Here is a 23,769-nt window from a genome sequence, read left to right as displayed (position 1 = left end):
AAAAAAAAAAAGCTGTACTGAAAACTTGAAAAAGTCTGATAAAATTTACAAATGCAAACTATCGCTTTGTACAAAATCTTTTTTGAAGAAAGCTTAGTAATAGATTAAAATATACAGTTTTAACAGCTCAGAAATGCACATTCATTTCAAATTCTGGTTAAGCGTTATTTTCGCCTGTGTGGGGAACTCTCCCTTCGTCTGTCATCATTTTTTCTTGATTCTCTGTACTGGTCAGAGTAACGGTTGTACTTCTCTCGGAGTTTCTCTGAACCATTTCTGTACCGGTCTTCTTGTTCCTCCTCTCTGGGACTTGAATTATTATGGTGTCTTTCTCCAGATTTTGACCTTTCTCTTTTTCTACTGCGATAACCATTATCTTTACTCCAGTGTCTATAATTTTCATCATCAGATAAAGAAGATCTTCTCTCTGCTTTCTTCATTGTTGAAGTACTGCGTTTATTTTCTAGATCCTTGCCTCTTTCATGGTTCCTTTCCTTTCCACTAGGATAACTGTCTCTGCCATTAGACTCGTCTCTGTGACGGTATTTTGATATGTCATCCCTCCTCTGCATTTCTCTCAAATTTCGGTGATTTCTTTCCGATGTTCTCTCAGTATCACTTCTATCTTCTTGATGCCTCCTTCCCATTTTCTTTTCATGTGATTTCTTTTTACTTCCTTGCTTTTTCCTGGAAACTTTATCTGATCCTCTGTTTTTCTTTAGAATTCTCTTTCTTTTGGCTTTAGCAGCATCTGAAAATATAGCAAATTGTGGGCATAATGTTGCATTTTAATTTATTATGCTTAATGTTAAAATACATAGAAATTTCAAGAGAAATAACTTTGGCCTAACAATTTTTATGTCAGGTATGTATCTGGTCACACGTTTCAAAATAACGAGCTTTGATTTTATGCTTTTCTCACCTCAGCGGAGTGCTTCCCACACACAATGGCAAAAAACTTGCCCGTTCTTTTAACCAAAGAGGTCCTGATTGTTTTTCAGTGTCAATCAGATTAAGAGAAAATTCTCCATAAAAGGAAGACAAGCATGAACTACCAATTGCAAGGCTTCTCCCACATTTTTCGTCTACACTTCAGTATTGTGTTAGTAATTAAGTTATTGACCAAGTCCACTGGTACTAACGCAAGAACCTCATGTTAGTAACAAGCAAGGTTACATCACCTTACATCCATAACCTTAAGAGTACAGAAATAAGCAATCAGGGAATAAAGCCTTTTGTGTTTCTCTGTACTTTACAATTCCTGCACAGGTATCAGCAATATTATACAGCAATCCCCATCAGCTACGACAGATACCAAGAGAAACTTCTTTCTCAACTTCAACCAACCAAACCAAAAAAGCCCCCAAAATCAAACAAACCCTCACTCGAATGCAAAACATGACTAAGCAAGCATAAGAATATTAGCATAGAGTAACTCCCTAAATGGAATCTGAAAGAGTCAGGTCTGCCATCCTGTTGATCCAAGAATTTTTAAGTCAGGTAAGATATCCTTTTAGATTTGAAAATATTTGATGTTTTGGATAAAAATGCTACGTACTAGCAAACGGAACCAATTTACCACCCTATCTAGTTAAGTAGTTAAGAGGGGAAAAGGACAGATTTGTACAGAAGTGGCTGCTGCTCGTGTAAGTATCTGTCAGCAGGGCTTTTACCCTTTAGGTATCCGGAACTGATGCCTCACTTTTCAGAACCTCTACCCATCATCTCCCTCTTGGTGACTTGAAACAGAAAGACTAAACACAGGAGCTGTACAGTCATACATCAAAGTACTCTCACAAATAATTTTAGAAAGATCACAATCTCTAGACCATCCATTCTCTAAAAATTGTTTCCTCTCCCAATTACTTTCTGGAAAAAGCTTATCAGTCAAAGAGATTAAAGACAGCAGATGGGGAAAAAAATCTCCAATACTATCCTCAGAGGAAACAAAGGCTTGCTGAAATTGCATGAGATAGTGGTAATACAGCAGCATAGCAGTGGCTCTCTGGCTCATTTTCAGGAGGGACAGTGCCAGCTTGTCAACAATTCACAATCAGCTGAGGCCCTAGAAAAAAGACCACAAGCTATAGCTACTAGGAACCACAGGATATTACTTTACATGAATACCCAGAGAGCTTGAAAAACAGTCTCTACCGTAAACCGGGAATACGCATTAGTTGCAAGTGAAAGATGAAAACATCATGAATGCTAAAGTGCGTGGCAGAAATTGTAAAGTTCACAAGAAACTTAAAATGTTAACAGGACACATTTTGATAAAAACCTTAATATTCCTAAAAAATACTTAAGTTACAAAACAAGTACTGAATGAAAGCAATGCCAGTACAGTTGCTTTAAACTAGCAAAGTCTGTCTTTAATTGACTTGCTTTCCATTAGCAAAGGTTACATTTTCCTCACCTATGCTCTTTAAGAGCCAAATTTTATGTTTACCTGAGAAATAGTCTAGATTATAAACTAACTAGATAGACAGTAGTTTCTTCTCCTTATTGGAAGAGGTTTTATTCTTCCTGCTTACTCTTTACGAGTAAAAATTTAAAGGTTCCTTAACAGATATGACAAGCTTTAGCAGTAATGGTAAACACACTGAAGTTACAGCCATTGAGAACAATACAGTTGTTTCACCTTATTTTGAACTCCAGGAACACCTCACCTAACTGTTTCTATTCACCTTTGAAAAATATTACAGCCATAAATTGATTCAATAGTATACTAAATACTTGAATTATACAGCAGCTGGCTAACATCCTGTCTCAAATAGGGTTTATTGACACTTTAAGATGTGAGTATGAATTGCTTCAGTTAGATTTTAAAATATGATTTTTTAAAACTGTGTTTTCCTCATTATTTTACATCCACTAGAATGAGGAAAAAGACCTCAGAAAATAAATATAAACAAACAAGCTGCTTTGATTATAGACAGATTTGATCCTCTCGTGGCCCTGGTTTGCCTGGACTGACCTGCACAGCTCAGCTGGCTGGAGTTCCACACAGTAATTGTCAGTAAAAATAATCTCTAATTTAGTTGCGTGCTCGGTCTCTCAGCTTCCAATAAGTAGTTTTTCTATTTTCTCTTACATATTATATTGTTAAAACACTCAAATACTGTACCACACTCCTCTGAAAAATGCTTTTCAAGATTCTTGCAAGTTACTTTAAGATTTAAGAAGCTACAAACACAGGAAGACTTGGAGCTATAATCAGTAATGGAGCTTCATTTTGTAGCAAGCCTGAATGACGTTTACCATTAGAGAGCAGGGTTACCTCAAATTAGTGGTCTGACTGTATTTAAGCACACAAGAGGCAGGAAAAATGAGTAAACCAAATCAGGCTAAGATAAAAAACTAAGTTTTAATGGACCTGTTCCTGAAGAAAGGACAAATGGTAGAAGACAAGGTCCTAAAATTACAAGGAGGAAGTGTTCATACCAGCAGACTGCAGACTCAGCTGGTTTGTCACTAAGGACTTACCTCTCTGGTTCCTATCAAGCAGCTCAGCAGAGCTGCAGCTGTCCACGCAGAAGCCATCTGTCTCTTTGCTGAACTAACGCCTCTCTGACCCTCTTTCACCGTGCCCTCCTCTAGTGCTTTGTCGTCATTATAGCAATAGCTTCATAATGACACGCAAATCAGACTTTGCGCAGTAAGATTGCAACAGAGAACAGAAACGTATTTCCAAAGCATGAGTAATTCACACTGCTTTTCTTTTACTAATCAACATTTTCCTTTCTAAGGTACATAATCAAATTAACTTTGAATCAGCAAGCTTCTGAACTACAGAAAGTCATGCTGTGTTATCATCTGTTCACATTATATACTATAGGGGACGTTGCACATCAACTCCTGCTAGCATGTACTTTATAGATTGAGCAATGTTTATGACACTTCATATCAAATGGCAGGTTCTATATCAGCAAGATAAGGTAAGATGCTGAACAGTAATTATAATGCATACAACTATTATAGAACAAGTTGTCAATAAAAGCCAATTCTTCCTTGGAGATTTCTCATGAGACAAGAAATTGCATTGTATCAACACACATACTCTTTCTCAGGAAAAAGAATCAAAAATGAAGATTCAGAGAACAAAACTAAACATATTGCTAAAACCGAACAGTGTCTTGTCTGACCCTTGAAGGGCACGTATTTACAAGGAAGGACAAGTAGTATCCAAATCATGCAACCAAGCCAAGAAAAAAAAAAAGTCATACCTATCAGTCTTTACAGTTCACCAGTACGCTTGCCATAGAGATACTGCTAGAGAGTCATTATGACCCCTCCATCCTCCCACTGAAATGAAATGATGGCTCTACGTAACAGGCACGAACCATGTAAGAAAACTATCCAGAAAATATGCTCCTCAAATATTTGTCTCTAAAAATGGAAGTCAGTTTCTCTAACTTCTAAAAGTTTCCACAAGCAAAATGCAGTGTTTTAAAACTAAAAACTAACAGTGTTTAAAAATAAGGGTTTTTACAGCACAAAACAAATGTAATCTGTGCTTACTTTTTCCTCAGAACACGTATATGTATGTATAGAACAAAGAAGTAAATATTTATAGCTAGTGTTTAATACCTGAGTCACTGCTGTTGCCACTGCTAGACGAGGAGTCACTGCTACTGGACGTCTCTGAGCTACTACTGCTACTGTCAGAATCAGAATCTGAAGAAGAGTCTGTCTCTGAAGACGAAGAGGAATCTGATGACTCAACATCTTGTTTTTGTGTCATTATCATCTTTGGTGCATTTTTCAGATGCTCCCGTAATTCATCCCTAATTAACAACAAAAATTATTTTCTATCTTTAAATTTGGGGGAAGGGAAGGGAAGGGAAGGAAGGAGAGCAAATAAATATCAAATCAGAAGACCAAAAATGTTCCTCACGTTAGTCCTCCAAGGCCAATAGAAGTGAAGAAATTGATGGCAAAGCGAGTGTTCCTTGGGTTATCCCGAGGCAATAATCCCTCAAAGAAAGGCTGCAATGTTCTGTTGAAAACAAGCATCTAAGTTAAACATCATACTGGCTTAGCGCTGATTCCCATTTAAATTAACAAACTGAAAAAGAAACTATATAAATTTCCACAGCATAGCAGTTTTCCATTCATGTATTTTTAAATACTTTTACTGCTTATACCTATGACTTATCCAAACAAAACGCCTTCCTGAGTCTCTCAGAGAAGAGCAAGTCTCAATATTTTAAGCTTATTCACACGCAGAAAAATTACATACTTCACTGTCAGATTATGATAATATAGAGTTTGATTCTGTGAAGCCCTGAAGAGTCTTGTCTGAACAGTAGCCTGCAATAGCAAAGGATTTTGTGATGACCAAGGCCTATATACCTATACTGTAATTCCATCAAACTGCCCCCTACGCACAGCGCTGTTTAAGTTTATATGGGCTGAAGTGCCTACTAAATACATCATAATATGCAGAAGAAACTCGGACTCTCAAGTAACTGAGAGAACTGCTGTCATGCAATTCATCAAAACACACGTGTGTTTAGAAGAATGCATTAGTTACACCATACGTAGTCCTAAAAAAAATCTGAATTAATAGTTTAGTGCTTTTTTCTAAACTCTTTCAGGAAAAGCAGCCACAGCCATACCACATTTAGCTTACAGAATACATAAAAATATATAACTTGTGTAAAAATTTTCGAAATGCAAGTCTAAAACTATCATTGGAGAGAAACCCAACAAAACAGATCCTGTAAATACTCATAGACATATATACTCTACCCAAATCAATGGTAGTATTGAATTTAATGGGACTATCTGAAATTCGTAGAATTATAGATGAACTTATTCTTTAAGAATTGTGGCTACAGAATTGCAGCCTTAGTTGAATTTGAAAATACAATTCTTGCATGTACTCTTTCAGAAAAAGAAATGTATTTAATGAACAATTTTGAAATAAAATTTCAACTTACTCATCTTTTAATCTTGCATTTAGATTAGGAAGCCCCATATATTCACTAAGTTCCTGAAAGAATATTTTGACAAAAATTCTACTGGAAGATGTGGTAGTTTCTTCACTCAGTATAATACATTCAAGAACCTAAGGGGAAAAAAAAAGAAAATATAGAGCCTTCTATTAATCCTTAAAAAAATACAATTAGGATATATATCCTTTGATATCCCTTGACCTATAGATACAAACGGGTTACCTAAAACCCCCACATTACTTGTAAATCTAACACTCTCACCAGCCAAAGAGTTGGTAGTTTCAGACTTTGAAAGACAAAAATCCTGTTTTAAGATTTGAATCTTAACATTTCACTTTTCCTTTGTCCTACTGAAGGAACAAAACCATGAGTCCTGTAATTCCTGGCAAAAACTTTTCTTCCTCAAAATTACGTTCCACCACCTGGCAGCAGTTTCGGACCACATTAATGCTAGCAATTCTTTAAGGATTTATTTTGTCCAAGAAAGAAATGCCCATGAGAAAAATAAAAATAAAAATAAATAAATCAAGTGTGTGAACTTTTGAGAAGTTAAAGATCTGAGAGTTAAGTTTTAAAAAAGTGAATATTTGGAACTGACTTGTGTGTGCCAGGTAAGAAAACACACAAGCTGAAGCTTGAAAAGCAGAAGTAACTTTTTATATGTTAGTGCATTTTATAGGAGTGGTTTGGATAAAGAATGCCAGTTCGCCTGGGTTGTGTAGCAAGAATAAAACATTTTTTTCTGAAAAGAGACGTTATCTTGATATTCATTTCCTCTTGTTTAACATTATACGTCATTACGACAGAATCTGTCCTTATTCATTCAGCACTTAAATTACAAAACGGCAGTATTAAAATTTCCTGTGAATATAAATAATTAAAGAAGTTTAAAAAGTTTGATTTATTTGAGAGACAGTTCTGCTATTTACATTGCTAATTAAAAGTTCTGAATGTTGAAAAAGTACTTTTTAATCAATCAGTTCCAGCTGAGCTCTGTAAAATAACAGCTCAAATCAACTAATTAAACACTGTGGAGATAGGAGGTACACGTTATTGTTCAACAGTGGGTATAGGAAGATATTTCAAATAATCCCATCTGCTACAAATACAAATAATTCCAAAACACAGAATAAATACTAAAACCATGATGTACTGCCTATTTTTTTTTGAATACTGGAAATTAATTATTGAAAAAGAAACAAAACCTAGGACAATAGCCTTTTCTACTTACACTCCAGGGGATTGAATCTGTGTACAGTAGATGAGCAAACATCTTGGCAACATTTCTCAATTTGTTTGTTTCCAAACGATGAATGGTATCATATTGCTCTTTGAAAATAGCTTCAAAGGATTCCATGTATTCCTTTTTTAACATGCAGAAACGCTGAAACAACAATTGTACAATTTAAACAACCAGATTAGTCCTTTACATGCGAGTTATTTGCCTTTTAACTGATACATAGATGAGAAGAATACACCTTTAAATAGATTTTACTGCTTTCAGCAGTTTGTCAGAACAAGGAACTCATCTACATTGCAAAGGAGTAATTATCAATTTTGACCTACAGCAAATTATACAGATTTCTTCTACTTCCACATGTATATTCACCTGATGTAACCCCATCAACTGTAACTTTTTCATGACACCATTGAAGGGCTACTGAAAATTAGGGAGGCAGCAGGGAACAGAGGCAAAACATTGTTCATAAATATTCCAAGGAACATGGAAATTAACATTTGCATTCTAATGCTGTACATGTACATTCATATGGTCAGTGCTTCATAACAGAATGCCAGTAGAAATACTTCCCCAAACACTGGATAAGAAAAAAATCACAAATGAAAAAATACATTCCCTTTCAGCATAACTGCTTGCACCCTTGAGAAGATCAGTATTTTTACTTAACCAGTCAGTTCCATCAGTATTATAGACAGGGAACACTTAGTTAAGAAATAACTGCAACTAAAATAGCAATTAGCTACATAAAAATGAAACAAAGAGCCAGCTGTTTTACTAAAAAAAAAAAAGGGGGGGGGGGGGGAAGAGGAGACTAGCCAGTCAGTCTTGTCCTCTAAATAAAACTAACTGAACAGCTCTTAATGAAGTGGTGAAAGAGAGGGGTCTCCAAAGTCAGTCTCCAGCACTGTAAAAAGGATCTTTTCTAGTACCTCAGAGTACTTTTACTTCCTTTCAGTACCATGCCTTTACCACTGATTCATTCTTCTACCACAAGGAGAAAAAAAAGGGATGGGACAGAAAGCAAAAATAAGGTGAAAGTGAGTTTACTCGTTCTGCATTCACTATACTTATTACAAACAAAACATTAAATCAATTAATATAACTGTTTGCAGAATAAAACAGAGAATTTTATTTACCCATTAAAATATAAGTTTCTGACACACAAAAATTAGAGTAAGCCAATGAAATTATCTACTGCAAACTGTAAAATCTTAAAATAGAACTCACCCCTGCCAGTAACCCAAAGAATTTCTCATATGTTCTTTGCTGAGCACAGCAGTCAAGTATCATATTGCAGAGTTCTTTCTGGTTTGAGATAAAACAAAATTTTCTCTATGTTAGTTCACTGTAGCAGTAACAAAAAAATCTTTAGTGAGCACTAGTATAGTGAGGAAACCCTCACACAGATGCCACTTTTGAAGCAAAAACGTTTCAACAAAACTTAATTGGCGACATCAATAGTTTTCTGAATTTCTCATGTTTTGGAAGTTACTTGAGGCCTGAATATGAACTTTCGCCTTTTAAATTTCCATCTAACAGAAGAAATAATGTCTAAAACTTAAAAACTGACTTCACCACAGTGCTAAAAAGGAGGTATAGCTTAAAAAGGAAAGCTTCTTTAATAGCATCAATCCCTGCATTTGCAGAAAATTAAGATAAGGAAATTCACATTAAAGTATAACATAGGAGCCCCCAGAATAAACACTACCTAAGGATGCTTAGTGCATATTCGCATACTGATTTCAGAACTTTAGGCTTTGATACTGTAAAGTATGCACATACTTACATAAATGTGAGTAGGAACTGAGAGCCCAAACATGACAAGCTAAACATTTCTACACCTTTGCACAAGTCTTAAAGTAATTATTTCATTTTAAACCCAAATTTCATGTAAAAAATGTTTATAATTTTTCATATAAATAATGTTTTTAGTTTTCATCATAAAGTGGTTATCTAGTACTTCAAGCACAGGAATTGGGGTTTTAAATCCTAACTATAATATTAAAGAGCAAAAAGTAGACAAAGAACCAAAAAGCAATCTTTTTTTTCTTGGGTTGGAGATGGGTGGGAAGAGAAGACAAAGAAAATCTTAAAAACAGACTAGTATCAACCCAACAAAAGTTCCTTTATGGACTTTTATGGCTGGAATTATGTTTTTTGTTTTTTTTTTTTTTAAATAAGGTTAAGGCTACTACAGAAAAACTGAAAGACATTACAGATGTTGCAAAATACAGGAAGTTCTTCAGAACTTCCAAAAGTCAAAATAGCTTACGGACAAGTCATTTGGAAAGTCATACACAATTTGTTTAGCCTGCTTCTAAAATCAGAAAGATCTGTAGATTTTGCTAAGTACTAATGTCATTAATGGCTCAATCACGATCTTTACAAGCATGCAGAACGTACTGCTTCATTGCAATTACTTCACCAGGGAGCCCTGACTAAAGGTGACATTCAAAACGACTAAATTTAGCCTTTTGCGGCCGATCTGCCTAGACTTCCATTATAACCTAGGATTTGAGAGAGGCTTTTTCAAAGAAGATGCTTCGGACTCCTGTTCTGAATCACACTCTAAAGGAGCACCTCTCCTTCTCAGCTGTTTACAAAGGAAGCCTAGGCAGATTAGCATCACACAGCTTTTATGACCATCCTATCAGTGACAGCTGGCCTTCCATTTTCCCCATCTGAGTGCATATGGATATAAGAATCAGGTGTGACAATCCCACAGAGGATGTCCTCCTCTGTCCACTGTTCACAGAAAGGCTGAGGTTATAAGGGAACTCCGGAGATCATCTGGTCCAACCCCCACCTGCTCAAGCACCTAGAGGAAGTTGCCAGCACTGTGTCTAGTCAGGTTTCAAGTATCTCAAAGGATGGAGACTCCACAACTTCTCTGGGCTACCTGTTCTACTGCTCAGCCCCCTTATGTTTTCTTACGTTTAAGTGTAACTTCCTGTGTTTCAGTTTGTGCCTGCTGCCTCTCGTCCTGTCACAGGGCATGATGGAGAAGAGTTTGGCCCCACCCTCTTTACAGCCTTCCATTAGATACTTATAAACATTGATAAAATCCCTCCTGAGTTGCTTATTCTCCAGGCTGAACAGGCCCAGCTCTCAGCCTCTCCTCATATGAGAGATGCTCTACTCCCTTAATCGTCTTTGTGGCCCTTTGCTGGACATGCTCTAGTACATCCATGTCTGCCTTGCCCTGGGAGAGCCCAGAACTGGACACGGATTTGGCCTCATCAGTGCTGACTAGAAGGGAAAGATCACTTCCCTCGACCTGCTGACAATGCTCTTCCTACTGCAGCCAAGGATGCTGTTGGCCTTCTTTGCCACAAGGGCACATTGTGGGCCTGTGGCCAACCTCTCATCCATCAGGGACCCCCCCCCCCCCCCCAGCGCCTTCTCTGCAAAGCTGCTCTACAACCGGTCAGCCCCCAGTCTGTACTGGGCATGAGATTACTCCTCCCCAGGTGCAAGGACTTTGCAATTCCCTTTGTTCAACTCTATGAGGTTCCTCTCTGCCAATTTCTCCAGCTTGTCATGGTCCTTCCGAATGGCTGCACAATTATCTGGTGTATCAGCTATTCCTCCCAGCGCCGTGTTGTCTGTGAACTTGCTGAGCGTGCATTCAGTCCTATATCACTAACGAAAATTAGCCTCAGTATTGACCCCTGGGGACACCACCAGGGACTGGCCTCCATCTAGGTTTTGTGCTACTGATCGCAGCTGAGTGCGGCGGTTCAGGCAGCTCTCAATACACCTTAATGACCACTCATCTAGCCCATCCTCCATCAGCTTGTCTGTGAGGATGTTATGGGAGAGTGTCAAAAGCCTTATTAAGTCAAGGCAAATAACATCCACTGCTTTCCTCTCATCCACCAAGCTAGTTAGCTCATCATAGAAGGCTATCCGGTTGGTTAAGCAAGATTTCCCCTTCGTAAATCCATGCCGACTATTCCCAATCACCTTCCAGTCCCTCAAATCTCTGGAAGTAGTAGCCAGGATGACTTGCTCTGTAGTTGCTCTGCTACCTACTATCCATTAGTCCTGAATCTTTTTGTGTGGCTACCTTTCTCCTCATATCCTCAATACCACCACCCCAAGATTGCTGTCACTTCACCCTTTGGCTGCTACCTCCTATTCTTTCACGTGCACCAGCACTGGCAGGGAATCCAAGCCAAGAACCACACAGAAACTTGCTTGGCTGGATTCTGCTTTATACCTCACCTCTAGAATCAGTGCACTTCACCAGCTGACAATCAGTGATCTACACAGTTAGCATACAGGAGTTAAAAAAAGAAAAGCTTATTCTCTTGACCAGCTACGTAAATTGAACAGATTGTAGTGCAGCTATGAATTGTTTTAGGGCACATTTTGAAACAGCAATTAAGGCAACTGAAGTAAATGTTTTTATATAAATTAAGAGCCATGAAATATATGGCATACAAGGCATTTACACATGACCGCAGTTCTTCTGTTAACCCTACCTTCTGTTTTCTCATGAGACCGACTTCATAGCATAAACCAACTTATGACGTTAGTTCCCAAATGTGTTTTAAACCCCTGAATATTTTTGTTGGCGACCCTTTAAATACTACTATGAATAATCTACCTACCTGCTTTGATCACAAAGCAAATGTATTTAGAAGCTGAGGTGTCAGGCATATTAGAAAACAAAAACAGATGTCATGATAAAGGTTACAATTAGGTTGCCAGACATGTATCTCCTGTGATTAGAGTAACTAAATTGCTCTCCTTAAATTATTAGAACAGCCCTCATGCAAAGTATCAGTAACTGAGAAATCACAAAATGAACTTTCACCTGAGTTGTCATTGTAACCTTAAACATTTTATTCTCCTTATACCTTACACCAGTTTACTATAACATTTACCAGGTTTAATATTCTCCCACTTGTACTATTCTTTCAAACATGTATTCTGAAAAGAAAGTTTGCCCACCATACAGCGTGCTCAAAAAGACAACCATGCTAAACACAAAAAAGGAAAAATAACTCCCTCCAAATACTGAAGCAGTAATGTAATGTATCAAACCCAAACTTGCAAATGCATTTAAAGGTATTCTTTCCAACACTGTCACATTGTGTTAGCTTGATGTATTAAAATGCGAATTAGCTTTTTATATTCTCCTCCTGCTCTACAGTAACGCTGCGGTTAATCAGTTTTTAAACAATAAAATAGGGTAAAGTGCTGATGCCATTGCTGATAAAGTCAGCAAGATTTGAAAAACAAATTACTTTTTTCCTCATCTTAAATGCAATTACAACAGTGGTATCCCTTGTGGCTTATAGTAATTAAATATTTTAACATTTTAATTAAATATTACAATGATTTCTAGAAGAGTCTCTTGAATAGCCATATACATGAAAATGGATTTGCCCACAAAGACAATTTGCCAGTATTATCAAAACAACCCAAGGTTAGGTCTGGAGTAACTGTCTTCCATATTAAAAGCTAACAAATTTTAAAGTGATTTAATTATTTTTTGAGAAATGTGACAAGTTCACATGGCAATTCTGGCTTCATTTATAGCTTTAAAGGTTAGTTAACTCACTTTGCTCCCAGTGATAACACTTCTGATGTTGTTTATGGCACTAAGAGCCTGTAGTTTCACATCCATTATTTGCTTTAAAGAACGTGGTAAATTTTTTTCCCTAATTTTACAGGCAATTCATATACGGTATTGCTCAAAGGCTTTCACAGACTGCTGAACAAGTGACTATCCAGCTTACTTGAGAAAATAAATGTAGCTATCCAATCATGAAGGAAATAAACGCTTCAAAAGTATCTGAAGAACCATACAGGTGGGGTAAATAATCTTCTTTCATAAAAATATTCAATTCAATGCTGTATTCAATTCAATGCTGAAGAACAGCACTTTCTGAAACTGCTGAGGCAGCAGATAAGGGGAAGGCTCCCTCTAAATATGTTGTTTCTTATGGTCATTCCTAAGCATATTTATCTATCTTAGCTGTTATTTCTCATACTACAGTGTCTGGAAACTAGGAGAACTAACGGCTTGATTTGGTCTGATGTTCATATGATCAAGCTGAGAATAAGACTATTCTTCTACCAAATTTGCAGATTTAAGGCAGTATAATTAAGTTTCATGAACAGGCTGAACTAGATGCTACGATACGAAGTGATAAAGTACTATTTGGTTCAGAAAAGCCAGATTTACTCATGTAATTAGACTTATATTTCCAGATGTTAACAAAAAAGCAGTGAAGTAAAGGAAACATTACATTGCTCTTGTGCATGAACAGAATCCCAATTAAATATACTTTAACCTCAATGTCATAGGTATTTCTTGGGCGTGTACTACTTCTTGAGAAGTTTAGACTGAGTTAGCATCTAAGGCCCACAGAAAAATCCTGCTTCAAAATAAAGGAAATCTACTTGAGAGATGACAGATGGCAGCAGGTCTTTGAACTGCTCATGGTGCCGGTATAATTTCAAACCTACCAGTTGTAATGCCCTATAATAAGGAAGGAAATGGATGAATCTAGGAAGTCATCAGCTTGATCAGAACGTAATTATCAGCTTGAGTCTATCCCACTGCATACCAGTTTTCTGTTTCCTGGACTACATTCTCACTGAACATCAAGTCAAAATAAATACTGCCATCTTCAAAGTTACGTGCAAAAATAGCACAAGAGAAACAGTCACAAGCTCCTTCTCCCAAACGATGACTGTTATAAGTGCAACACCATCCTGTAAAAATGAAAATGTGTCAAATGCATGCATAATTCCTTCAAGAAGGCTGTGCCTACAACATCGTTTCTCTTTTCAAGTAAAAAATATAATGCTGTGGACCATTACTTTCGTATGGAATAACCACACGTATGATCAGATACTATTCTTTTAGAAGAGGCTGTAATTTAAATTAGCAAAGATCCAAGCATTGCGGTATATAAATTTACTTCCCATCACAATCAATAAAACAAAAAAAGCTAATCTGTTTTAGGTAGGTTTAAAAAAAAATTTGCTTTCCTTAGGGGAAACTGGGAAACAAGGTAAGACATCTCCTTTCCTCTTCTCAGCTTGAATGGCCGTAAAAGCCTTTTAAAATTAAGTAGACAGCAGCATCTTTCTGAAAATCTGTATTCCTCCTGCACATCTTCCTAAGGAAGGATCAATTCTTTAGTCAAGTAGTTGTCACTCCTGTCTAGATTTTTACCCCTGTGATGAACCTCATTTTTTCAACTAAGTAGCAGATACTGAAATAACTCTTCCAAGAAGAGACACCAAAAAACTGTGATATGAAAGCATAAAGTAAAAACACTGTTTCTGACATTTTAGTCAAGCTTGTTCGTTTGCTTTCCTCATAGGTCAGAAATCAGAACAACTGGTAATATTGTATCCTTCTATTAACAGTTTTAATTCATTGAAATTTTCATCTTTGTTAATGCATGGGATTAATGCAGTTTTAACACAGATGACAACAGTATTTAAATACTGGTGAGCACTTAAGTGGTACTAAAAAGAAAGAAAGAAAAAAAAAGAAAAAGAAATAGTGCCCTCTGCCAAGACTGAGCACGAGCCCAAAGCTGCAACTGAACAGCTTGCTTAGAACCGTTTGTCACAGACTTTAGTGCAGACTACAGCAGAGCTTTTCAACTTTAGTCGGCAGGCTTCAGTTGGGTCTGTGGATAATTAATAAAAAATGATAATTAAAATAACCTCCTTTCATTAGATTTACTGTGTAATAGGAAGAAGGTTTCAACTATGTGAATTTATTTTTTCCAACTTAAAAAAGTGGTAGGAAATCAACAGATGAGAATTAAACTCTCGATATTTGACACACTGAACTCTTGAACACCACTGCCTAATATAGTAAAGCAGAACAAATACACTAGAATAATTCAAATCAACAAAAAGCAAGAAAATCCTTTGTTAAAGTCCAAACTGAAGAGTCTTAGGGCACAAGGGTGTGTCCTAATGCACAGAAGACACAATTCATTGTCTTCATATGCGAGTTATATGCAATTTGAGACTACAGAGGCAGAGGCATGCCAGGTCAGCAAGAGTCTATTTGGAACCTATTCCGTAACTGGGGACGGATGCCAGCACAAAAGATAGGAAGCAAGACTTGGACGGTTTTTATATCCGAACAAGAATTCAGAAAAAGAAATAAAAAACAAGAGGCAAAAGATCAGAAGCAGAAAGATTACAATGGCATTTTGCATGCTGAAAGGGTAAGAAAGAGTAACAGGAAGAACAAAAGTAACTTGGACAAGCTTTCAGTAATCATGTAGGAAAAATTCTCATAATAGAGCTGTGAAAAGTTGCAAGATTTTTTGAGGAAAAAAATGTAGTAGAAAAAGAGGATCTATACGGACAGGGGGATTCTGGAAATCTATAGTGTCAAAAGCAAAGCGTGAACAAGGATCAGGAAGAAAACTTGTGACAAAGTTTAACATAGATGTCCAGAAGCCATTTTTAAACAGGCCAGAGAAAATTCGAGAACACTTAAAAGAGCAAAACTTTTGCTTATTTAAGGGAAGTATGATACGCTACAAAGAAGAGATAGAAGAAACCACAATGGTGGCAAAAAAATACCGTCAAACTGTTAACAAGGCAGCATATTACTGACATCTTTCAAAGATTTAAAAAAAAAAAAGAGGGGGAGCAGAAAGTGATCAAATTTTAGAAGAATTAATGTTTCATGAATATTAAAGAATAGACCTTTGACTCGGACAATATCATTGAACATGCTGGAGCCACTGAAAAAGGATAACAAGAGTGAAAAACAGATTAAATGTAATCCAAAGGACAGTCTGAAGTCATAGTCCAGGCACAAGCAGCAGATATTATATTTCCAGAATCCTGAAGCAAAAGTGAATGAGAGAAGAAAGAGTCAAGGGAAAAAGCGGGAGAGAACTGGAAATCTGGCAAGGAAAACCGGGGTTATAAAGCTACAACAAAAAACAGTGATAATAAAAGCTGATTTCTAGAGAGAGGATGATAGTACACTGTTACAGGCAATGTTTTCATCCAAAAAAAAAAGAGGAGATGGAGACTATTTTGAGGAAGGAGAATGTACAGCTGGAGACTGAAAGTTAACTGCATGGTAATTCAGATGGGAAATGAAGAATGGACATTTCTGTTAAATAGTATCTTTTATTTCTGAAAAAGGAGCATTTCAGTTCATGGCCAAATGAAAAACGTATTCCATCTCAAGACAGAACACAACAACATAGCATTAACTTCAGGCTACTATAAAAAAAATAATAATACTGTTGACATTCCCCCCAGCACCTAAAGCAAACTGTAATGCGAAAAAGCAGTATTACATTGTTCTAGTCCATAGATGACCCTTTTGAACCTTAATCTTCTTTCCAGGAGTCAGATCTGTTATGACAGATCCATTACCGGTATTTAGCATATCAATATTCTTGTTGCACAGCAGTGCACAAGACATGATAATTTGATAATTTAAACCACTCAAACCACTAAAAATACTTCTGAACTTAGCCTTGTTAATCAAGCCGAAGCCTCTGTACAAAGAAAGATTTGAGAAAATTAGCCTGCAAGAAAGTTGATTAACGTTATATCACCCTCATAACTGTCATTAGGTTTTGAATAATCTATTGGTTTTTAGATTGTACGCAACAATTCACTACTCAAAATCACAGAAACTGAAATCTTCTTGACAGAATTAAAGAAAGTTCACAGTAATTATAGCATAACTAATGCACCAACATTAGATTCTTTCTTTTTTTTGAATAGGGTGGTGTGCTAAACAGAAGATATCTAAGCACCACAAACTTGAATATTCAAATTTGTAATATTTTTTGCAAAACTACTACACTTAGATGAATAAGAATTTCTATATTTGAATTTTAAAGTCTGTGATACTTAGAGAATTTTACACATGTTGAAAGGAGATGTTACAATATCAAAACAATCATATCTTCTAGAGACTTGGACAGCTAGTAGGATATCATATTTTGCGCCTACTCCAGTCATATCTGTTCTTTAAAGAGAAATCAAAATAAGTCAAAACATTTCAGAGGTTATAGCATTGCTGTTCACAAGGCTACTCTACTAAAAAGTAGTCAGCATTGCATTTTGATCAGTTCCTAACGGTTCAACATGCACTTAAAAATTGCTAGAAAATTCAATTTACCCATCCTTTCCTAAAGCTCAAAATATGACCTAGGAATTGCTTTGAGATCTTTCCTGCAAAATTAGGAACGAACAACAATTTTTGATTTTGCACTTCAACAGAAAACCCCTCCACACGTTTGCATGTTTATTTTTGCATGCAGCTACATTTATGTATTTTTGATTTGTGACTGACAGCCTCTTAAGGCTGAGAAAAATAGAACACATCATAGAATTATGTTATATAAAAAAAAATATATTCAGTGAATTAGCACCTCATAAAATGTACAAGTAGTAACATCTTAAATTGATCTGCATGTCTGATTACTTTTATTTGTAGCAATCAAAGCATTCACAGAGCGGGAGAGAAAATATCCTGGCAGCAAATATTATGCCTAATCAACAAATACCTATTTTTTTCCAAATAAAAAGGTGAAAAAAGGCTACTATTTTAGGCACCTCAGATTTTGGACCCCTCTCCCTTTTTTTAAACATACTCACAGAATAGCTGGTATTTGAAAGAGACTGTGCTGGTTTTATAAATATCAACAGCTGAGAAGCGCTTAGCTAAATGATTGCCTAACAAGCAGTGTAAGGCAAGTTATACCTCTGTGGTATGACATAGCTTGTGACTTCTGGACTGTTCTTGCTATTCTTTTCTGGCAAACCAATTCAGCTATAAAGTTGTTAGTTTTTTGGGTTTTTTTGGTCCCTTCCTTAGAAATATTCAGTTTATACCTCACTGGAAACCATAATCCTCTGCATGCTTAGCATTGCGTTTAGACAGTGTTGAATCATTTCATGCAAAAAATTAAGGAGTCTGATAAGAACATACACAGCATCTGAATTCTTAGTATATTTTTTATGTAAATTACTTAGTAACAGATTAGTACAAGAAATTAAAATAGGCAAACCAACTTCTGATTATTAGATTTAATCATTTTTTCCAAAGAACATTTAACTGTAGCATAGATTTCCACTTATATTATATCAATAAAGATACATCTACAGACTTTTAAATGGAACAGAATAGTGACGTTTAAAGCCATAAGAAAATTAACAGCTCTTAAGTGCAACTTTCAAGATAATACCTTTCAGTTGATTGAAAAGCAGTTTATATAGTTAGAGGGGTATTTAGAGTCTACCATGATCTAATATAAGTGCTAGTTAAAGGACGATTTCCTTTACTTGAAATCATACCAACAATATGTATTGATCTTAAATGCAGTGTCTGCAAACAGCTTTTTTCCGACGATCTCCAAGATTAACACAAAGCATCCTTACTTATAACAACTGCTTTAATTCAATACACAATGTTATCCAAGACTGAAAGCAACAGAACAACTCATTTTTTTGGCACTATGCAGAATTTCAAGCCCAACAGCCCGACAAAGTCTACAGCTGCCTGCAAACCTGATGGCCAGCTCTCAGATTTTTCTTGCAGAGCTCCAAGTATAGCAAGTACTGCTATATATATTACAGTACTATTTTCATAGGATAAATGTTTCAACAGTTCAACCAACAAACCTTCTCAAACAGACCATGAGCGTACATTTAACCTGTTTGCCAGCCTATTTGCTTTAAAGATTATATAAGACTCATGCTGAGGAATAACAGTTGTAAGGAGTCACTGTCATTCATCTGCTACACAAACTAAGTCTTAGTACTAGAATAAGCATTCTAGATGCTTCAGCAATAATTTCATTAAAACGGTAATAAAAAGAATAAAAAGCAAGGCTTACAGTTTGACTTTCAGGAAAGTCCATCTTCAGCAACTTGTGAGCGCATTCTTCAAAGTCTAAACTGAAATAAGGAAAAAAACACGTCTCATCGTCTGTACAGTATATACCATGCTAAAAACATATTTCAGAATTATATTTGAGATTGACATTGGTGGAATGAATACCAGTCCTACTAAAATTGTGTTAGGTAACTGAACTTGCAAAAACTGATGTGACCCAAGGCTAGGCTCAATACATTTCCAAATATAAAGCAATGGCTATGTAACATAAGGTAAGCATTTAGACAATGAAGGAGAGACAAGAAAATCAGCTGTAGTTTAAGGAAGCTTTAATGAGTCCTTCCACTCCAATAAATATCTACCTAAGCCTTAATAAACACTGCTGAAACTTTTTTTTTTTTTTTTGGAAAAAAAGTATTTCATTAACCTTCAGAGAAAAAAATTCTAACATTTTGTATTTCAAGAGTTTATGTCTGAAAATTAATCCAAAACCAATGCATTTGCAGACAATCCAAAAACAAGATGATTCAGGTCATTATCACTGTAAGTAACATTGCTTAACAAAATTTAGTAACAAAACTGAACACGTGAGCTCGTTTTGCACATCCTGAAAAATACTGAAATGCAGACACTGTATGTAAGCTCCAAAAACAGTTAGTACGTGCCATGCTCTCTTCTTTGCAAATCCTTTCTTGACACATAAAAAGCCTCTAGATACCAGTAAGTTTTCCCTCCAAGCATAGGCGGAACTAACCTAAGTATCCAGAGGTAACTTGGCAAGAAAGTATCTCCAAGAGTAACTTTGAGAAAAGCTAGTCTTCTATACATCCCAGTACGGCATTAATTCAGATGTCTAATTATCATCAACACTATGACCACCGTACTTCAATCCTCATGCAGGAAAAAGAGAAGCAGAAGGATTTCAGATATGCAGAATATTGAGGGCTATTCCTACTTCTAACAACAGAATTGAGTGGTATTTGACAGACACGACCTTTTATTACTCTTTTTACCAAAATGATCATGTGGAAGCCACCTCATTATGTTGTCATTATTTGTGCCATGTATTGCAAGTGGACTCCATTCTCAAGATGGACACAGACACAGCACACTTTGTGCCAGTATATGAATGCTTATTTCACCAATAATGCAGATAGCAACAGGCCTAGATAGTATCACACTGTAGAACTCTATTCTCAGAAACCAAGAAACTCTGCAGTGTCTTCATTTTAAGCGTGTTGCATTTCACTTCCCAGAAATCCTTACAACACTGCATAGCCTGATGATCCTTGACTTCTGTTCATTCAAAAACCCAGCAATCGTCATAGAAAAGTCCTAGCGTAAATATTCTATTTACCTTGACTGAATAGCAAGATAAATCGTACGACGGAAAGAGACCAGGTTAATTTCTGTTTTGTCATGGATAGTAACTTTCTGTCCTAGGAAAGAGAAACATGGTTTTGTAAAGATCAGAACATTAACGTATAGATATGTAATCTCTAGAATGCATCTATTTAAGTCTGTAACACTATGAAATATTTTTTGCAAAAATATTTAGCACTACTTAGCTGTTTTGTGGTGGTTTTTTTTTTTTTTTTTAAACAGAAAACCACCATCAGCATTTGCCTTATCTGAAACTAACAGGAAAATGTTTAGAGCCAAAATTTTAAGAGCATAACTCTCCTTTTATAAAGTCCTTTCACCTGACTTAGCCATCGCAAACTGAGTTCAACACTACTTCTCTATATTATTAGCCAGGCATTTTCTACATACTTTAACAATACAATGCTTTATATAGCTCTCATTGATTTTAACAGGAAATTCTTTATTTTGGCTACGTGTAGGATCTATATCCAGCATTCTACAAAGTTCTGTTCTGTCCTGGAGCAAGAGCAGAAAATCCGTATCAAACCACATCTAAACTGAACACCTTCATCCATAAGGCATTCACTATTTCTTCATTCTTTTAAACTTTAGCAATAGCATGAGTGATGAAGAGTTCTCTGAATTTCTTTCATCAGCCTGGAAGTTTTAGTTTTTTTTGAAATACTCTAGCAAGCTGATAAGAAAAACCATTCCTGACGTTCTGCAAATACAGGACTTGGCTTGCTTTCAAATTACTCACACAGTCTGCACAAACATCTCAGTTATGCTGATCCATCTTTTTCCCCCCCTGAGTTAAATGAAACATTCTTTGAAAACGTGTACACACCGTGATAGGGTGCTTCCAGTAAAGATCAAAAAAGAAGACTAAACAGACCTAATAACTGAGATATAAAGAGTGACTTCAGTTGTTAGAAAATCCACTTTGAATTTTGAAAGGGACTTAAAAACAGTTAGAGCAAAAACAATACACCCAGAAAGGGCTTTTCTACTAGTTTTTAAGCAAGCGGTTTCAAGCTGGTTCTTTTTAACATCTCACGTTTACAAGCTCTTCTTGCTTCCTTCTTCTTCATGTAACTGATACTGTCAAGAGCACTCAGTCAAAGATGCTTCTCATTTTCTGTCTGTGCTCCTGACTGTTTCCTTTCACCTCTTAAATTTTATACTACCTGCTGGCATTAAGCATTTATATCTGGGGAGGATTTAAGAAGAAAATACCTCTTAACATTCCAGTAAACTTGTACGTTTTAGCAAACCAAGAGAAGTTTTTTTCCCCAGTTTCACCTACAACAGTTCCATCACCAGCAAATTGATGGCCACACTCTTACCATCTTCATCCTCCTCTTCATCTTCCTCCTCCTCCTCCTCGCTACTTCCAGCCTCTTGGTCTGTTTCAGATTCACTGTCACCTTCATCAAGAATTTCTGAAGGAGCAACACTCCAGATTAAATCAATATACATCACAGCAGTTTCATTATAAAAAAACTTGATCTCAAACCTGAGAGCAAAAGGGTGTCCCTGGTGGAGAATCTGACAGAATCACAAAAATAAAGACTTCACAACCGAAACAAAAACATAGTTTTCGAAATGATACTGCAAAAAACAGCAGGAATACACTGAAAAGGTTTATCATGAATTGAAAGAGTTACTTGGGACACAAATATCACCCACTGTTAAATAATAAAGGTTAGTAACAATAACTGGGTAAATAAATGCCCTTTTGGCTGAAGCAATTTGTATTGAGCTAGGTATCCTCCAGCTATGTTATTTAACCATAAAAAAAGCCAGCTAAATTTGAAAAAACCAAATAGTACATTTATTGTAGAAGTATTTATCAGATAGTCTTGCTTATCAGAATCTGAAAATGCCACATTAATCATAGATTTTTAATCGTAGAATACTTTAACATTTTCATGTCTCAGTGAAATGCCTAGATAAATCATATTTTATATACATATATATATGTGTACATACGCACACACGAACACACACACCCCCTACCTTTCTTAAGTGTTTTATATTTCTCTTCATTTTCCATGAAGTTAGGATCCAACTTGAAAACATCTTTAAAATAAAAGATAATTTTTATTCATTTTGTATTCTTACATAAAAGGCTGCATATTTAATCCTATTTTTTTTTTTTCATAAAGAATGAAGTCATAGAATTATCTTCTATTTCTAACTTACTAAGAACATCCTCTGGGTTATAGTCATCTTCTAATGGCAACATATGAGTAAACTGATCCTCCTCTTCCACAAGATCTAATCCCTCTGGAATGATGGGATGATCTTTGAAGCCATCCTTCCGTACAGCAAACATAACTTCTATCATGTATTGAACACGCATGTCGATTTTAGATTCATGCAGAATGTGACGAAGACGGTCAAATATTGCTTTGGATGAAAAGAGAAATGTAAATGTGAAAAAGACTTATTAATAAAAACACTGAACAGACAAATGTTCTAGCTAATTATACTTACCATTAATGCCTCTAGGAGATACTTCTGTTAATTTCAGCCCACTCTCTTTAAGAAAACCAATTGCTACTTCAATACTGTCATCAGTAGGTCTTTCAAGAAGCAAGGTGAGCATTTCCAAACATAAAACCTCATGAGCCTTTGGGGAGAGTATTAATAAAGAATTAGAACTTACAGTGTTCCCCTATTACTACAGTGACCCTGTAGATTGAGACCTACAGCTTTTGAGGATGCCACGTCACACTTGGTTAACCACATGCACATGACAACATTAGTGAGACAAAGTTAATCAATACAAAGCCAAAATTTCAAACAATTTTGCTTCCTATACTTGCACCAACTTTGTAGACAACGTGACTGTACTATTGAAAAGTGGCTACTCTCCAGCAAGGAAGTAACGAAAAAAGAACTGCCATTAGGAAAAATATAAATACATTTCCAAGGAGCAAATAAAATAACACATTACAAAAACATGCTGGACTTAAAATACTAATTTTTAAGTGGAACAGGTCTACAGTCAAATCGGTTCTTCCAGGAACAGGTATATGAGCAAATGGAACATATCAAGTCAGTTTCTTCTTTGTCAAAATGCTGTATATTCCCAATGTACTCCTAGAACACTGCTTCTTGTTGTTAAATTCAGGTATTCTGTTTCCTAACATAAGGAAAAGGCACCACAGAGCTAGATACAAATTTGATTTAGATGCAACTGAAGCTAACTCTCGTCTCCCTGCGCAGATGCAGATATGTCCGTATGAGAGTCAATGCTGCAAGAAAATTCTGTTTTAAGATCTTGGATCCACCAACTTAAACTTAACTGCAGGACAGGCCTCAGACTA

General features: G+C 36.1%; 1 protein-coding gene across 8 annotated transcripts in view; it reads right to left on the bottom strand.

The window, feature by feature from the left end:
• CWC22 (CWC22 spliceosome associated protein homolog) overlaps positions 1-23,769 on the bottom strand; it is a 35,810-nt gene continuing 12,041 nt past the window's right edge. For all 8 annotated transcript variants that reach the window (XM_068948383.1, XM_068948382.1, XM_068948387.1 and 5 more), the window contains 12 exons: positions 22,934-23,069; positions 22,640-22,846; positions 22,454-22,516; positions 21,781-21,876; positions 20,427-20,508; positions 19,071-19,131; positions 8,428-8,505; positions 7,192-7,344; positions 5,946-6,073; positions 4,898-4,999; positions 4,591-4,787; positions 1-751 (listed from right to left, as the gene is read on the bottom strand). In XM_068948383.1, coding sequence (XP_068804484.1) covers positions 165-751; positions 4,591-4,787; positions 4,898-4,999; positions 5,946-6,073; positions 7,192-7,344; positions 8,428-8,505; positions 19,071-19,131; positions 20,427-20,508; positions 21,781-21,876; positions 22,454-22,516; positions 22,640-22,846; positions 22,934-23,069 — 1,890 coding nt within the window. In that variant the 3' untranslated portion in view covers positions 1-164. The remainder of the gene's footprint in view (positions 752-4,590; positions 4,788-4,897; positions 5,000-5,945; positions 6,074-7,191; positions 7,345-8,427; positions 8,506-19,070; positions 19,132-20,426; positions 20,509-21,780; positions 21,877-22,453; positions 22,517-22,639; positions 22,847-22,933; positions 23,070-23,769) is intronic.

This window comes from Struthio camelus, chromosome 6 (assembly GCF_040807025.1).
Source record: "Struthio camelus isolate bStrCam1 chromosome 6, bStrCam1.hap1, whole genome shotgun sequence".
Lineage (NCBI taxonomy): Eukaryota > Metazoa > Chordata > Aves > Struthioniformes > Struthionidae > Struthio > Struthio camelus.
Note: the sequence above shows the minus strand (reverse complement) of the source record. Positions and strands in the feature narration are given on the sequence as shown.